Source organism: Temnothorax longispinosus, chromosome 1 (assembly GCF_030848805.1).
Source record: "Temnothorax longispinosus isolate EJ_2023e chromosome 1, Tlon_JGU_v1, whole genome shotgun sequence".
In the NCBI taxonomy this organism is placed as follows: Eukaryota; Metazoa; Arthropoda; class Insecta; order Hymenoptera; family Formicidae; genus Temnothorax; species Temnothorax longispinosus.
This window is the reverse complement of record NC_092358.1, coordinates 28,557,473-28,575,475: the sequence shown is the minus strand read 5'-3', so window position 1 is coordinate 28,575,475 and position 18,003 is coordinate 28,557,473. Positions and strand designations below refer to the sequence as shown.

The following is an 18,003-nucleotide window of genomic DNA, read 5'->3' as shown; positions in this document are numbered from 1 at the left end:
AAACTTTTATCAAAGTCGCCCTTTTAATTTTAATTAAAAAAAAAAACGCAAAGGCTGTATCTCACTTGATTGAAAGGAATTGTAGGAATATGCTTTATTGCCTCTTGGTAAAAAAAAAAGAGTCCTTTATTTTCTCTTGGTAAAAAAAGTTAATTTTTGCGTTGAAAAAGCGATCGGTGCAAACTCGCATCAGCCTCTCCTAATTGTAAAGTCTAATGTAAAATTCGACATTACCGAAAAATATTTTTCTATTGGATATCAGGCACCGTGTGCGTGTCGAAAGCAGCCCTTTATCTATATCTTTCTCTCTTTTTTTTTTTCTCCTAGATAAACTCACGGGATTTCGAAAGTCTCAATGCGCGCATTTACGATTGACCGGATATCGCTTGATTAGACGCTTTATCACGCGTTGGTAGATGTTCGCATTCCTCTTCTCGTGCGGCCGGAAGAACTCCTGCGTGGCTATGTTGATCTTGCGCGCTTTTCGCTTGATTCCTGGAGTATGCACTAAAAAGGCACCGTCGAGCACGATCAGGCGATAATTTAAAAGACACATCTCGAACATCTGTAAATGTGAAATAAATAATAACGGATTCTGAAAGATACAGAGAGTCTAAAGGTAAGAGATTAACAGCTAAAAGCAAACTAATTATTGTACTTGAGGAAATCTCTACCTCTTATGACCGTTTCTATCAATCAGATTAACTTTAATCTCAGTTCAATTTACTTTCTTTTATCTTTTTTTAATTCTTAGAAGCTAAAAAAAAATAAATTAAACCAAATTAAAGTTGATCTGATAGAAATGGACATTAGAGAATCATGTATTAGAGAGATGCATTTTATTATAGGTGCTGGAGATTGCTGTTCAAAGGGTATTTTGTTTCGCACCTGGGCCATCTTGTCCTGCTTGCCCTCCCAGGACATCTCCTCGGTATAGAGCGGGTCGTCGCGCGTGCCGATAAAGACCGGCTCCCACCTATGATGCGGATATTCCCTTTTGGTGACGAAAAGCGGTCGGATCCTACCCGGATCCGGTCTGATCATCCACCTGGTCAGACCGGGAAATCGCTGGCAGTGCGGACAGACAAACCTGCGTGAGGAACCGTTGGATTATTTTAACGTATCGGTCTCCGCGACACGGATCCTTTATTTCGATTCTTACGAAACACGAATGTCAAGCGCGTATATGTCAACGATTTCAACGTGGGACATTCTTACACATGTACCTATGGAAATACACCGCCAGGCCGGCTCGGCAGGCGACGAGCAGTTGGCGCTTCGTCGCCGGCGGCGGTTCATTGGACTCTATCTCGAATACAGGTACAACGAAGACCACGCCGAGCTTGGGCGGTTTCTGGTGCACCATCTCCATGATGCCGGAAGCCATCCGCGCGCTCGGCAACAGCTCGATGTCCGACACCAGCACGCGGGACGTGTTCGCGACCGTTCTCGCCACGTTCCGGGCGACATTGATGGGATATGTCATTTTCCTCTTCCGCCTCTCGGTCTCGGACTGCCGCCACTGGAGATCGGAAGCGGCGCAATCGCCCTGGACGCGACTGATCGCGCCCAGGGCGGGCGGTCGACCGGCCGGAAACACCAGGTGGACGGAAACCTGCGATCACCGAGTCACTACATTGAATGCGAATTTTTAGATATACCGTATGTATATAATATACGAGAAAAGAGCGGTAACGAAAACATTGTGCTGTGTCCCAAACACAGACTGTAAAAGAAGAAAAAGAACGTGTATCGAAAGTATGATATATATTTACAAAGATTAGCATGTTCATTAATTTTGGAATTTCTTATTATTTACGTGATATTAAATTACATAAGATATTTTATGTAATTTAATATGTTACGTGCCCTTTAATCGTAAAGGAGTACAGATAATTGTGTTCGGTACTTTTAATACTTTCTATTTCTGTATACGAATTACATACATTCTAATTTGATTTTAATTAAAATGATTTGTATTCCACACGGGGATTTGAATGACTATGCTAATTACAAGCAAGTGTGTCGATATAACGGAATACGCATCCATCATGCTTTCACAACGGACTTTTTATACTAGGTTCTTTGTCACCGCATGTCACACATAAATCTGCATTGCAAAATTACTTGAACCGTAAGAAACCGTTAAAAGCTAAACTAATCCGTGTACGCAATGTCTACGCTTATGATTATGTAAACTAATAAAATAATTTTCACTAAATGACTAATAAGTTAACTAATAAGAAACATTGTCTACAAAAAAGTTTCGCTTGTATGTGATAATAAGGTGTTGTAATGTTTTTTTATACAGGTGACCTAAAAGTGCATATCGCGCGGACTCCCGCGGATATCCGCGTTTTTAACGAAAGCGTGAACGACTTTGACGGTCAACAGGGCGTTGCATTATATGCTTTGATACACACAAGATTCGCGATCGTGACGTAAAAGTTGAAGAGACCTTGTACATGGTAGGCTCGCAACGACAGGCTCGATCAAGCTGAGCGACAGCGAGGCCGGCGTCGAGGCCTGGCGCGAACACCGCCAGGCTAAGCGGTCCCTCCCACCGTCTGGCCAGCTCCACGATCCCGTAAACCTGATCGGCGGTAGCGTGTGTGGACAACGTGACTTGGGGCAAACTGTCTGTCGCTTCGACGGCACCAAGCAACACGAACGGCAGAACCCTGCGCGAAGAAAAAGAATTCTCGCTGTACGTCGCAGCTCGACGCCCAAACTTTTCTCTCACAATGTACATTGCGTACCTGATATTCAATCGTTTTATTGTTAAAATAGAAAAACCTTGCTGCGTAAATTCGACTGTGTAGAAGCCAAAATTTACAGCTTTTAATCTAATCGTTGAGATAAAATGTTGCCGGTTGCAGTAAATTTTCAAGAAAATTAATCTCAAATAAAATATTAGTATTCTTAAAATATAAATCTTTTTGTCTGATATGATGATTAACGAAATCCGCTACGACATAAAATAGATTTTGTATCGGCAAAATTTTTTCCGTTTTTCATGTTGAGCATCGATTTTTGGCATCAGTTTTAGATGGTGGGATGAATTAAATTTGTGGAGAAAAGCAACGACAATCTCTCATAGACGCGTGCTCTCTACCTGTAGGGACTCTTCTCGCCGATTTCGGGGCTCCAGGTGAGCTTGGATGGTGGATAGGAGAGGACGTCCGGCAGGCCGTGGTACCACCTGCAGGCACTTTCATTGCGGGGTTGCCGACCCGCCATGTACATGCCCGCCGCGTAGGCGGGCGGTCCTGGTGGACCAATGTCCTGCTGCGACGTCGTATGGCTACTGTCCAACGCCGAGATACCACCGTCATCGCGAAAAATGAGCGTCGTCGTCGGCAATCGAAAGTCGTGGCCGAATAGCAGACGAACGGCTACCAGGAGGGACAGCACCAACGTCGGCCATACTAGTAGCTTGCGAGCGAGGCTGCGCATCGCTTTCTTATCTGAGAATAGGTTTAGATTCTAATTAACTTGAATCAAAAGTAATCTTCCTATGTCTGTCTCATTAATCTATGAATAGCCAAAGATTAAAACGCGCAAGGCGATAAAGTTCTTCTATAACCTCTAATTCAGAGGTTGATACCATTTTGGTAAATCTGAAATCAATCTTTCCAGGATTGAGAGACACGCCTGCGGCGCAAGCAGGCTAAAATCGATCATTCTATATTGCTCGGTATTCGCGGTTGCTGTCATATTTTTAGCAACGTGGAAAGGGATTTTGAGGGGAGTATACGTTTAGAGCACGCGAGCAAAGTCAGCGAAGCTAGACGTGACAAGTTGGCACGGAGAGCTGAGTCCGTCTAAACGCACCTCGGTTGTTCCCCGATCTCTTCGTCGATCGAGAACGGTGGAACGATGTTCCATATTACAGGCGCAAGCGGCGGGTTCTCCGAGGAACATCCGCCGTTGAACTGGCACTGGCACTGGCACCGGGCACGACACGATGTTTAGCGGAAGAGATAAGTACAGACTGCGCGAGGTGTCGCGGATCGATGCCCCCGCCCCGCGCAAACGCGCTGGCAAAGGCACAACGCGCGCGGCCGAGATACTATAGCTGTGATTGCAGGCGGAACAGGAAAAATAATGCCACTATAATTGCACCTGGATTATGCTCCGAATTTTCCACTGGCGCTGAAATGTATCTTTACATTTATATTAATATACTAAGTGTACTAATATATATATCTTTATAACAATCCTTTATATCGGAAGTCTGTATAAGATAAGTTTGACGTTATATTAATTTTCGATTTCTAATTATCGCTAAAACTGATGATTATTACGTATTACAGGAGTCGGCTATAATTGGCATATCGCGTGACGCATTATAATAGCCCTACCGTAGTTGCGCCGGCACTATAAGTAGTATCGAACGGGCGCGGGTTTTACCGTGCGCGATCACGCAGGATCCATCGCGCGGGAGCATGTCTAATCGTAGGTAGGACACGTGTGCACGTTGTTATAGACAGAAAGTAGCGATATGGGAATCGCTTATAGGGTCGTCGTCATTGATTCTCAAGGCCGCGCTCTAATTTTAGCAGTTCACAGAAGAGAGGAGTGTACATACATATATATACATATATGTGTGTGTGTGTGTGTGTGTGTGTGTACCTACACATCACACTTGTTCCGGCCGTGCCGCGGTGCAACGCGCCTAATGCACAAAGATTTCGCTCCACGGAGCCAGTTGTTCTTCAAGGTTTTGAGATGTCGAATCGCAGCGTTTGTATAGCTCTGCCTCTTTCTCTATTTTTCTTTATTTATTCGATTTAATAAGTAGTCAAGTTTCGAAACACTGTCGGGACTTGGTCATGAGGTCAGATAAGCATATGTGTTTACGAGTCTGTATAAATCGAGGAATATTAATAACGTGGATGACGCGTGAGTTATAACTTTGAAATATACGATGGAACGTGTGGATTAACAAGTTAAACATTGTCGCCATATTTTGGTGTATTATGTATTCAACAGTGTATAGAGATAGCGGTTAGATTATTAATGGAACACAAAGCATGTTTCCGTGTAAAGCTGTAAAGCTCATCGATCCACAACTCCTATAAGCAAAAAAATTCTCGCGAGGAAACACAAGTAATTAAAGTTGTGACCGACAGAAAAGTTTATCAAGATCGAAAGGTCGGATCTATCCGCGAACGAAGTAACTACCTGTATGACATGATTAATAATTGCTGCGTTTACTGTAGTAACTTACTAATTACTGTAGTAACTTATACGATAATTCCTTCGCGTAAACGGGATTTTTCTTCGCGTAAACGTAGTAAATGTCTGGCACACACGTGACCGACTGAAAATAAATAACGTGAAATAAAACGCTGTACGTACATATATGAGACAGAAATAAGATCACACACAACGTAATAGATATAATTAATACATAAATCTCCGCGTAAAATCGCATTCAAGAGGACTTTGGCTCAAATAAAGAAGCCAGCGGAACGTAAGATTTCTCTCCGAAATATTGAAAGAACACACTTGACGTCTCGCGGAATGAATCGATTCAACAAGTGCTCGGGGATATCATCGGGTCCATGTTGAGAGGGAAATCTCTTGGAAAAGTGATTGATACACACAACACTCACGTTGAAGTGAGTAAGGCGTGTGCACACAGCTTTCCCGTCAATGTTGCGTGAAATATGTACACGTGTGTAATCGACCGGAAGATCGTTAAACACGATCGTGTGGAGTCTACGGCGCCGGCGGTTATAAGTGTTATAACACGGCTCATCTTGACCTTAGCCGATGGACGTGCCCTTTTTCCCGCGACCACCGGCCATCGGAGGCGTCACGACACCCCTCAGTGACGGGCCGAGCGTCGCGACGCTACCACGCGTCCCGCCACCCGTTGCGACATCCGTGCCGCGCGTACGTGGACGATATGCCGTACCCCTGCGATCCTCCTCGGACACCAAGAAGCGGCGTCGCATCTGCAGGAACCTAGTCCATCCGCGGGTCAGGACCGCGGCCCTCGTCAAGGATGCCGCACGTCGTCGCATCACTGAGTTTCGCATGAGGATGACGGAGCATCGCGCGAACGACGAGGGGGACGACGACGACGATGTCGTTTGCAGCATTGGTATATATATAGATATGTTACGTGATTTAATTTCTTAAAACCATGCATTTTAATTGATAGACATTTTTATACTTGATACAATAAAAATAAAACGTAAAAAGTCGAAGGAAAGTGTAAATTATAATTTGTAAGCAGCTTACAAAATATTCTTAGGTGATATCTTAATATTCGTATAAATAATTCATATAAAAAACATTGAAAGAAAAGTATAATTATCATATATCAGGTAACGACAGTATAGTTACATACGCCAGGAAGAGATGGTATAACTTTTTCAGTAATACACATGTCACGTAAGTTTCAATCGATCACTGATGCGTGTTTTGCTACGGCACGCTATCGTAAACGATTTGACATTTTCTTTAGTGATTGAAAAATAATAATTCTTTAAATGGACTTGATATACTGCGCGACACTTTAAACTTGAAAAAAAATTACGGCAATTTTTCATAGGATACTATATTTCAAAATATGTCTCGTATATCATTGTAAGTTTTCTGCTTATGTAAATGCTCTTCTGCTTATATACAAATGTTCAAAAATAGATATTACGGACACACCGACCACGTTATCTTCGGAGATCTCCCCTCGCTTGAAAAACGGCGTAATACCGACAAAAAACTGGACAAAGTCCGTAACTGTCCAGACTATAGAAGGATTACCGCTGCGATTAAGATTTCTGCCATCTCTCAGCAGAGACATCGAGGAGGATAATGGAACGTCCTCGGGGAAATTCTCGAGATTTTGCAAGTACCTGAGATTTCTGGGACGCGTGTCGTTATCGCAATTCGGTACGAGCTATAAGCTAAAATTATTATGTAACGTTCATCTGTAAAAGATTTTTTTCATTGAGCTACGTTAATTAATAATTTATACGTTGTCGCAGGTCTTCTGTGGATACTCGTGATATGGACGGTGGCAGGCGCGGCGGCGTTCCGCGCCACGGAAGGACCTCGCGAACGCGAACAGGTCGTGTCGCTGAAGAATATGCAGAAGGATTTAGCGGTCGGTTTGGCGACGGAGTTGCGGCAATTGCGGACAGAGCAGGATCAGGCGGTGGAGCCGTTGTGGAGCGACAAGGTCCGCCAATATGTGGCCAAACACGAGCAACTCCTCTTGATCGCTGTCAGTTCCGGCTATGGCGAAGGTGGTAATAGCGGACAGCCGGGACAGCTGTGGACATTTCCCGGCTGTGTGTTGTTCGCCATATCGCTAATTACTACTTTAGGTATTTAGGCCCAACTGCGTATTCATAAAATTCTTAGATAATTACATGAAAATTGTATCGTGTTCTCTCTCTTAAATGTTCTGAAAATTTTACAGGTTTTGGAGCGCCGGTTCCGCGAACCAACGCTGGTCGTACGGTAGGAGTGATTTTTGCCGCTATTGGCATTCCCGCGCATTTCCTTCTTATACTAAATTTTGGTCTCTTGGTGGCTTTTCACCTACAAAAATACGCGCTCATCAAACGAGGCGTGCAACTCGGCAATACGGAATCCAACTATTCTAAACGGATGCCGAGATGGATCAAAATACTGTCGGTCGTTGGTTCAGGTATGATCTTTCGTCACGAGTCTATATAAAAATTTGTCTCTTTCTCGATTATTGCTGCTCGCTTACTTTTATTTCAAGAGTTGGTTGAAATAAAAAGTGAAATATTAAATATAATACGTGAATAATATATAAAATGAACGTATAATAGTAATTTTGGAAAACTTTGGTGATTTCTATTGTAGTCGCTTACTACATCTTAGGGGTATTGTGCTTCGGAATAGCGAGATCGAGACCGATCGCGGCGAGTGTGTTGTTTCCGTTGGACTTTACCGCGGCAGGGGGTCTTTCTACTACTGCCGGTCACGTACGGATACTGTACGGTCTGTATTTGGAAGGCGCTGTTACTATCGCGGCAATAATGGTAGCTATATTACGAGTATCAGCAACGCAAAGTCTTACAAACATTGGACTGAAATACGGCCTATTGACTGAAGCTTGAATCGGTTGAAACATTTTTCAGCTTCTTGTCTTGTACACATACATATTTCGTCAATATTCCGTTTATCATGTTATTCTGCTCTACCATAGTCAATATTTGTAAACAAAAACCGAAGTTGACGAACGTACAATTTACCTTTGACTTCTGGATTATCTGTAATTACACAATTACAAAAAAATACAGATTATGCAGATATGTATACGTTTCAGATAATCTTTTATTTCGCAAGATAAAACGCGTAATAGCTACATGGTCAAACCAGATAGGCTATATCTTCGTATAGCCAACATTTCTCGTATGATTTATATCCAACAGAGCTGCTCGTAAGACGAGAAAAAAAATGAAGATTGAATAATCCACACGAAAGAACGTAAATACGTGCATTTCTAGGTATATGCAAAGAGATACGTGTTGAGCAGAATTTATTTTACAAATATATCGTCGTATATTTTACAAACATCGTCTCGACCAAGATGAACAGATAACAGCTATATTTATATCTTCATGTACTCCCTTTATTTAATCAAGATGTAATAAAGACAAATTTATACGCTACGATACGACTGTACAGCTATACGTTATCTAAGCGGCATCAGGCTGTGGCATCACTTGATCGCTCGTAACGATAATCTTCATGCTCGGTTTTTTTTTTTTTTTTTTTTTTTTAACTTGATCGAAAGTGTACATAATTTCAGGCCCAAACTCCCATTGTCGATGATGTAGGCTAGCGTACATACGATTTACATATTAGTAACGTAACGACACAAGCACAGCATTTTCTAGATCTTTACAGATTTCTTTTGACGCTCGCGATTACTGGGGCACTTTCTGTCGTTGCATTCCCGGCGTTAGTGTCATTTTTGCCAACGACGTCTGACGTATCTTTGGTATGCACGGACCTGTTGTCGAGAGGTTTGTCTCCTGGATGCTCGGGCTCAGAAGATGAAGACTGGATTTCGCGATTAGGCGTATTTCCTAACGCTATTCGTATAGATTCCACCAAGTGCAATGGACCTGAATAGCACTCTTTCGTACCTGTAAACAAATTTGTACGTGTCGACATATTTCTATCATCTATCTTTTGTCAAGATAAATATTATATATATGAATGTTCGAGAAGCCTACGTGATTTTACGGAGATTTTATAACGGTGACTTGGAATTTATGGCAAATAATTCTCATCAGATGGAGATGATTTCACTAACGAAATAATCAACTTTTAATTGAAAAAATCTATTCCTCGAATATAGTTTGAGATTGCTCGCGGAGACAACGAGTTTAGAGACGTGTACTAATGAAATTAGGCCTATTATTTTCAGCTAAACTTGTGTGCGGTTTCATCTTTTCTCTCTTTCTTTTCCGCATTGGCGAGGAAAAAAAAAAATAAACCGTGCAAAAAGGTCAGCTAAAAAGAGCAGGCTTTTTATTTAGAATCCCGTTCGTATAAGCATTCTGTGATCTACACATTCTAGTTATAACTATAGAATATACGCCGTGTATATTTATAGTAAATGTATCATAGATATAAATTATGTGTCATCTAGTTCTCTACTTACACAATTCGTTCTTTACCCAAATATAACTTTTTTAATTTTTCTAAGTAGACCATCATTCTGATCATTTTGAACCTCTTGTCTCGCTTGAGTTTGCACCTTTGGACCTGCCGTGCCTAGAAAAAACATTGGATCTACTAATGAAGATTTCACTTGAAAATATGAATTTTACATTGAATTAGTTATAAATATATACGTCTCTCACTCTTATTTCTGTTGACGCAAAAATTTCGATATACAAGAATTTTTCGTTTCATTTCGAAAAACGCCAATGAAACGCATTTTTCAACATTTCAACGTGTTTTATTTAATCAGTGATAGCACAGGTACACACAGGGGAAAACTCAAGCGACGCATACGTCTAATGAGAATACGTTGGTGCAATGCAGAAACGGTAGTTTTGCACCTACCATTAAATGATCGACGTCACAAATACAAATAAATAAACGTACAGTTCGCTGAGAAAAACTCGAAATAATATTAAATCGAAATAAAATAATTAAAAATGATGATTTACGTTTCATCGTTTGTCCTTACCATCCGTTTTGTACGTTACACCGTGTATACTGCCGGGGGTGTTGGTTTCGAGTTCGGCGTACGCTTGAAACAATGCTCGCTGCTTTTCCGTCAATTGTTTAGGCACGGTTATCTTGACGTTTACGTAATGATCGCCGTAACCCATTCCGTCGACCTTCTTCAATCCCTTGCCGGTCAAACGGATTCGCGTGTGGGAGGACGTACCCGGCATTATTTGTATAGTCTGATCCTCGTATACGCCCTCCACCCGTATTGTACCACCCAGCACCGCCTGCGCGAGGGAGACTTCTGCGTCCGTGTGCACGTCGGGCCCGTCACGGCGGAAGTACCGGGACTTCTCCACACGGAATGTCACGAATATCTCTTTCCTGCCCAGTGCCATACGGATCGTTTGACCGTCCTCTACTCCGGCTGGAACCGGCACCGTTATTTTCTTACGTTGTACCTATAGAAATGCAGCGTTTAAAACACAATAATTAATGCACGAACTAGATAAATAAGATATGACGTATGGACAAATCGCGAGAGCGCCGCGATTCTCTCACCGTTTGTCCTTTCGCGTTGCACTCCGTGCAAGGGAACTTGATGTGCATTTTTGTGCCTTGACAGTACCGACAAGTCGAACTCATTACAAAAGGACCGGTAGATATCGTCTCCATTCCCGTACCGTTGCAATAAAAACATTTTGCTGGCTTAGTTCCTATCTCGCAGCGCGAACCTCCGCATTTCGGACAAGTGTCCACTACGTTCACGTTGATATCCTTATTCACACCTCTGGCGGCTTGAGAGAACGTTAAATTCATTATCACCTGTTGAGAGAAGCGTTATTTACACGCACGTTATTAGGAGAAATAATTAGGTGAATCGTACTTGCGCATACCTCTTGAGCTGCCCCAAAACCGTACTTTGTTTCTGTAAAATCTTCAAAATCACTGAAGGCCCCACTTTGGAACCCGGCGTCGCCGAATATTTTTCTGAACAACTCTTCGGCATTAATGGTCGATCTATATTGCCAGTGTTGATTGTAGCTCTTGGGTCCCCCCTGACCCTGGCCCATTCCCATACCCATTTGCTCCGAAGTTGCGCCCCACGTATCATATTCTTTCCTCTTAGTATCGTCGCTCAATACTTCGTACGCCTCGGAAACTTCTTGAAACTTCTTGTTGGCGTCCGGATCTCCTTTATTCGTGTCGGGATGATACTTTTTCGCGAGTTGATAATAAGCCTTCTTTATGTCTTTTGACGAGGCATTTTTGGAGACACCCAGGATTTCGTAATAGTTACGCCTCAACAATCTATTTGTCAAGTGTACGGCCCTGTGTGGTTGCACTATTGTTCCTATGTCTGAAATGGATATTGGGCATGACTCTGGTCTTTTTGTTATTATTTAATATTATATATAAAAGAAAACGAAGGAAAAAAAATGTATAGAGGTTTGACTTGTCCGAGTCCGTATCTAAAAATATAGGGCAACGTAGTTTCTTCATTCAGGAATTGGTTGACATTTACACAGCTATAAATACAAATAATGGTATCTTGAGGGAATTGAAAGCTATTATAATTTTCTAGAACATGATTACTAGTATTATCATATGGCAAACACACAAATACTACACACACAAAGCATTATATACTGTTCTTCCCGACACGTCTAGGTGGAAATAAATATTGGATCTAAAGGCAAAGCCCATTATTAAAATATTAAGTAAAATATAGATTTAACTTGTTTGAGTATCTAAAAATATAGAACGGATTAGCTCCACCGTTATGCATCAGTTGATATTTATACGGATATTTATACAGACAGATAGATAATGGGATTCCGAAGGAAAATAGCTCACAAACTTTTTAGAACAGACTAGTATGTCGTAATATATGACAAACGTGTATATATTGTATATACACGCGGATTTGCAGGTTATGTCGATGCATTGGAAAAACGCCGCGCATATCGGACGACAGGAAACGCATAACGGATGGAAACCCGCGCGGTTGAGGATGGGAACGTCGACGCAACGGAGGCGAGGAGGTCGTTGACACACCGGCGAAAGCGCCGGGAACGGAGTTTTCGTTGGACAAAACGAGAATGATGTAATATAGCGAGGTTCGAGTGCACGAGGGTGCATCTTACTTTTTTCGCGATTCCAGCCACCGACAGTCGACGCGACGATCACCATGTGTCGCTGGCACGCACTGCATTGCTGCAAAACGCCGCGCGAGATCTTATTCAGCTTATTGTTCCCGAGCAGGTTGATGGTCTTCGGGCGAAGAATCGCGGCAAGACCCTTGCCGGTCGCCATGTTGCGCGAAAGACGCATGCAAACACATGCAAACATTATTGCTGAAACGCATGGCCGTGGCAGAGAGAGAGAGTACGAAGAATTTAAAGGTGAAATTTCATGGGCAGTGAAAAGTAGCAGCAGATCGTACTGATTGGCTACAAAATAGAAAACTGATTGGTCTATTTTCTTATGCACATGTGTATGGACCAATCAATTTTCTTATGCTTACGCATATTATGCGTTGTGCAGAAGTGTGTGTCCGGGTCCTAAAGGCCTTCACACACAAATCGACGGAAGACGTAAGACGTAAATCGTAAGGAAATCCACCAATCAGAGTCGACTATTCCCCTCTTTAAGAGGGAAGAAGAGGAGAATAGTCGACTCTGATTAGTGGATTTCCTTACGATTTACGTCTTACGTCTTCCGTCGATTTGTGTGTCCGGGGCTTAAAGCGGGGAGCACACACTTCTGCATAACGCATAATGCGTAAGCATAAGAAATTTGATTGGTCTATTTTCTTATGCACATGTGTATGGACCAATCAATTTTCTTATGCTTACGCATTATGCGTTATGCAGAAGTGTGTGCTCCCCGCTTTACAGTAAAGTTTCGACCAATCGCGTTGCTTGAATCGGGAATAACGTATGTACGGCCGTACGTTCCCGAATTGAGCAACGCGATTGGTCGAAACTTTACTGTTATTGTTACGAAAAAGTGTGTCCGGGGCTTAACAAAGTTTTATGCTAGGTCTACAATGCGAGTCGTAAAGTCGTGAGTCGTAAGAATTGACCAATCACAGTCGATTATTCTCCTTAAATTAGATTGTGATTGGTCAATTCTTACGACTCACGACTTTATGACTCGCATTGTAGACCTAGCATTAGTCATAATCGTAAGGCCATAAGAAAATAGACCAATCACACTCGATTATTCTTCGAGCTCAAGAAGAATAATCGACTGTGATTGATCTATTTTCTTACAGCCTTACGATTACGACTAAAACTTTGTTAGGTGCAATGGCCTTTAGGATGGAATGCGTATAAAGTAGAGGGGGTAATGTCAAATCTACTCAATGAAATCTGTTTTTTATTGATGAACTGGCTGCGATAGTTCAGAGTTCATCTTTTTCCTTCCAATGTGGAGTGAAAAAGATTAACTCTGAATAGAGTCCTATATTGAAACTTTTTCATTTCATGGGCAGTGAAATGCAGCAGCAGCAGCGAGCAGCCCAGAGCGGAAACGTGAAAAGTGAAAAGTTTCATGTAACCGTCTCTTTCTATTGGTATTGAATAGAAAGAGATAAACTTTTCACTTTTCACGTTTCCGTCTTAGGGGAAAAAGATACAATAGGCTAGCATTGTTCGCGTTGCTTGAAATCCCCAAACATTTTTGCACTTGAAATGAGATAAATATATATTCGGCCGTTGGAGAGAGAGAAAGCGAAGATGCTGAGTGCAAAAAGTGCAAGCAACGCGAACAGACCCAATGATCGATCCACTGGGGGCTTATAACGGTCTTAAAACGAGGTGAAAGTTACAAAAGTGAGGAAATTCACTAGGGTATCTTATGATTTTATTGGTCGAAATCTAGTAAATCTGTTCACTTTTCGCATTTTCACCTCGTGAAAAGATACGTAATAAAGCCCACTGATCTCTGGTGATTATATTGTGCTCCGTTTACGGTGCTATTCCGAACGCAGCCTTAAGCCCCTTGCACAATGCCAGGCAACAGGCAATAGGAACAGGGAATAGAAATCAGAAATCATGTATAAATGCAGAATAAACAGTGACACAGGCAATAGACACAGAGTTTCCGTCACGTTGGAAATTCTGTGCCTATTGCCTATTGCCAACCAATCATAGCATTTGAATTTTTTAGGTTGTAATTAACGATTTTTTGGTTATTTCCTGTTCCTATTGCCTGTTGCCTGGCATTGTGCAAGGGGCTTTAGGGTTGATTTATAATAGCCGTAACCGTTGATTTAAGCCGTAATCTTTAAGAAATTGATCAATCAGGGCTGGTTTATAATAGCCGTAACCGTTGATTTAAGCCGTAATCTTTAAGAAATTGACCAATCACAGTCGATTATTCTTCTCACATTCGACTGTGATTGGTCAATTTCTTACAGATTACGGCTTAAATCAACGGTTACGGCTATTATAAATCAACCCTCACAGTCGAATGTGAGAAGAATAATCGACTGTGATTGGTCAATTTCTTAAAGATTACGGCTTAAATCAACGGTTACGGCTATTATAAACCAGCCCTTAAAGGCCATTGCACGTAACAAAGTTTTAGTCATAATCGTAAGGTTGTAAGAAGATAGACCAATCACAGTCGATTATTCTCCTCGCGCTTGAAGAATAATCGAGTGTGATTGGTCTATTTTCTTACGGCCTTACGATTAAGGCTATGGTCAATGTGACGCTACAAATGCTTTGGAGCGTTCTTCTTCTCCTTTTTTCTTCATTGAAAGAAAAGAGAAGAGGAATACTTCGAAGCATTTGTAGCGTCACATTGACCGTAGCCTAAAACTAAAACTTTGTTACGTGCACGGGCCTTAAGGCTGCGTTCGGAATAGCACCTATATATTCTTATGTCTATGGGCAATACCCAGCCCCAGCAGTACCCAGGATACCCAGCTTGCCCCGCGGCGCTGTTTCGGGTTCATGTTCATGTTCATCTTCGTTCTACCGCCATCATCACGAAAAGCGACAGTGAGAGAGGTTGATTTACATCGGTGTTTCTTTCGCGTGTCGAGTCACGTCCTATCGCAAGCTGTACAAATGAAGATGGTGGATAAGATTGAAATGAGTCTGGATGATATTATCAAACAGACCAAAGGGTCTAGGGCGCGCGGTGGCGGCGGCGGCGGTGGTGGTGGCGGCGGCAGACGCGGCAGAGGCGCCGGCAGCTCACCCCGTCGAGGAGCACGTAGGGCACAGAGAGCCGGTGGTGGCGTCATGCGAGGACGCAATCGCGGTGGAATTGCACGCAGCTCTCTACCATACACGAGGGTAAGATATCCAGCTTATCATCGAGCTTTTGACTATTGAATCTTTTCGTATTATACGACCAATCTTCGCTCCATTTTCTACGTGTGCATATGCGCGCGCGCGCGCGCATGTGTGTGTGTGCGCGCGCGCGCGCGTTTAGAACTATGTGCTTGTATTACACATATGTGAAACGGAGTAACTTCAAGTACTCACCTATATGATCATTTACAACTTTGAAAAGATGGTGTAGATGCCTACTTACAATAAAAATTACTCTTCAAGCTTGTTTTCTACAGTTTTCTCTGCCTTCTTCCTCTTCCTTTTTTTCTTTACTTATATACTTGTATAGTTTCTTCTCGCTTGTTTATGTAACTTGACTTGATTTTAATACAGAAAATATACAAACAATACAGTCAAGTGAGATAAAGCTCATATCTATGAGGTGTAGTTTGTGTGTCGACTACTTACAACATGTTAAAAAACAGTTTTCTCCAAAGAGTCTACAATGAAAAGTTGTATCGTATCATTAGTTGAGGAATATTAATGAAGGAACAAGATTTTATTTTATTTGATAAAGAATATAATACTTTTCCAACAGGGATTAACACGTTATATTTTATTGTACAGGGTGATGTAAACAGTGCTTGGAAACACGACATGTTTGACGGTGTAAAAAAGGTTGGTCGTGGTGCAATAGGCAATGCAGGGACAACCAAACTTTTGGTGTCAAATCTTGATTTTGGTGTATCAGACTCAGACATACAGGTAATAGAATAATGTACATGAGATAATTTTTGATCAACATATTGAGCACCACGTAATTTAAAGTTAAATTATTATATTGTGAAACCATTTTCTTTTAATTTTTAATATATGTATAAGAATCTATATTGATATTTTTAAATAATAATACTTTTAATGTAATAAAAATATTTGGTATCGGTTCGACGCGATACTGTCGATGATTGAAGCAGTTGTTCAATATACTAGATAAAACAAATTTAATATATTTATCAAGTGTCATGTGGCGCTAAATGCAATGATATGTATGTAATCTACTGGTATATCGACATATGGATTTTCATAAAAAAAATAAAAAAAAAAAAATGAATATTTTATCGACGACCGCGTAACCTAACATCAACGCGTTAACTTTGATGTAAATTTAATATTAATTAGCATTTTTCTATATAAAGAACCAACTATAATGATGTTTTCCAGGAATTATTCAGTGAATTTGGACCTTTAAAATCAGCAGCGGTACATTATGATAGATCAGGTCGATCTCTAGGCTCTGCTGATGTCATATTTGAAAGACGGGCGGATGCTATTAAAGCAATGAAGCAATATCATGGAGTACCGTTAGATGGTACGTGTTACTTTGAAAAAATGTACACACGTTGTCCATTTGTGTGTGATACGTGTGACATATAACGTACAATCTACGTACGCAAATATTTCGCATCTATTGGTCCAATATATAATATATAATGTATTGATCGACAGGTCGTGAAATGAACATACAAGTAGCTACTTCCGAACTACCGGTCACTTCTGTCCGTGGTGGCCCGAGACTTAGCGGTGTTAATTATACACAAAGACCTCAGACACGTTTTAGAGGAAATCGTGGTGCAGGATCTGTTAGAGGTAACTTGATAATATACTTGACAATATATATTATCTTGATAATTTATTTATGCAAATCAACCAATGGCAAAATTGATTTCTCGTTAGCTCTAATGATGTTGTAATTTTATGGTATGGATCAAAAGGTCGTGGGAGTGGTCGGCGTGGAGGTAGAGGAGGCATTCGACAAGCGACAAAGACACCTACGGCCGAAGAATTAGATGCAGAACTGGAAGCTTATGTGAAAGAAGTCAAGTAACAACGTCACAAAATTCTGCTGTATTCAGATTTGGTTCAATCTGACTAACACGATACACATATTGTTGCTCTTTCTTTCATCAAGTATACAGTTATAAATACAATCCTATTAAGATTTAGTAAGATAAAAGTTATAAAAAAAATTTAACTTAGTTTTTATTTTTGACGATTCTCTCGAAAATTGGCACAGCAAATTTCACAAAATCTTTGCGAACTCATCATTCGTAGAAGTTTATAGATTTTTTTTATGAATAATATAACAATATAATATAACAAGAAAAGTGAAAAAAAAAAAAAAAGAACATACCTATGATTGTAAAGACTGTATGAATTTGTATGTACTACCGTGCGTGTGTGTTCACCAGATGAAAAATACAATGAGATACATCTCGAAAAGTTGTTGTTTATCATCAAAGTACAGAATGTGCTTCTAGCCCTCACAATCTGATTATTCCAAATGCTATGTTAAATATCAGAAATTTATTTGCCACACCCATCTTTAGGATAAAATTTACTGCGGGATTTTAGAGTACAAATGACGATATATAACATTTTTGTAACTTGTGTGTCCACTGTGGATTGTTTCTTTAGCATAAATATAAGCATTATATCACTATGCGTAGTGCATAGCTAATAGTGGATT

The 18,003-nt window shown here is 41.1% G+C and overlaps 4 protein-coding genes across 6 annotated transcripts; 2 read left to right on the top strand and 2 right to left on the bottom strand.

Moving 5' to 3' along the window:
- Positions 1 to 79: 79 nt before the first annotated feature.
- Positions 80 to 4,370, bottom strand: LOC139823898 (beta-1,4-glucuronyltransferase 1). The gene is made up of 6 exons (XM_071796375.1): positions 3,835 to 4,370; positions 3,116 to 3,467; positions 2,459 to 2,681; positions 1,227 to 1,615; positions 889 to 1,090; positions 80 to 565 (listed from the first exon to the last, which is right to left on the bottom strand). Exons 2-6 carry the CDS (start codon positions 3,454 to 3,456, stop codon positions 353 to 355), a joined length of 1,368 nt encoding a protein of 455 aa, XP_071652476.1. The 5' UTR covers positions 3,457 to 3,467; positions 3,835 to 4,370; the 3' UTR covers positions 80 to 352.
- A 135-nt stretch (positions 4,371 to 4,505) lies between these two features.
- On the top strand, positions 4,506 to 8,663 carry LOC139823878 (uncharacterized). Of its 3 annotated transcripts, XM_071796369.1 has the most exons (6): positions 4,518 to 6,115; positions 6,661 to 6,906; positions 7,002 to 7,343; positions 7,439 to 7,669; positions 7,852 to 8,030; positions 8,318 to 8,663. In XM_071796369.1, the coding sequence occupies exons 1-6, from the start codon at positions 5,782 to 5,784 to the stop codon at positions 8,339 to 8,341; spliced, it is 1,356 nt and encodes a 451-aa protein (XP_071652470.1). In that variant the 5' UTR covers positions 4,518 to 5,781; the 3' UTR covers positions 8,342 to 8,663. The 3 variants fall into 3 exon arrangements, with proteins under 3 accessions (XP_071652465.1, XP_071652470.1, XP_071652461.1); XM_071796364.1 differs by lacking the exon at positions 8,318 to 8,663 and having other exon boundaries at positions 4,506 to 6,115; positions 7,870 to 8,309; XM_071796360.1 differs by lacking the exon at positions 8,318 to 8,663 and having other exon boundaries at positions 4,527 to 6,115; positions 7,852 to 8,309.
- LOC139823824 (protein tumorous imaginal discs, mitochondrial) lies at positions 8,308 to 12,531 on the bottom strand. The gene is given in 6 exon segments (XM_071796306.1): positions 8,308 to 8,951; positions 8,953 to 9,143; positions 10,199 to 10,643; positions 10,744 to 11,007; positions 11,079 to 11,542; positions 12,330 to 12,531. Coding segments are annotated over 6 exon segments (1,581 nt in total). The 5' UTR covers positions 12,517 to 12,531; the 3' UTR covers positions 8,308 to 8,921.
- Positions 12,532 to 15,114: 2,583 nt separating this feature from the next.
- Ref1 (RNA and export factor binding protein 1) lies at positions 15,115 to 17,662 on the top strand. The gene is made up of 5 exons (XM_071796063.1): positions 15,115 to 15,497; positions 16,104 to 16,241; positions 16,698 to 16,845; positions 16,983 to 17,123; positions 17,249 to 17,662. The coding sequence occupies exons 1-5, from the start codon at positions 15,150 to 15,152 to the stop codon at positions 17,359 to 17,361; spliced, it is 888 nt and encodes a 295-aa protein (XP_071652164.1). The 5' UTR covers positions 15,115 to 15,149; the 3' UTR covers positions 17,362 to 17,662.
- Positions 17,663 to 18,003: the final 341 nt, after the last annotated feature.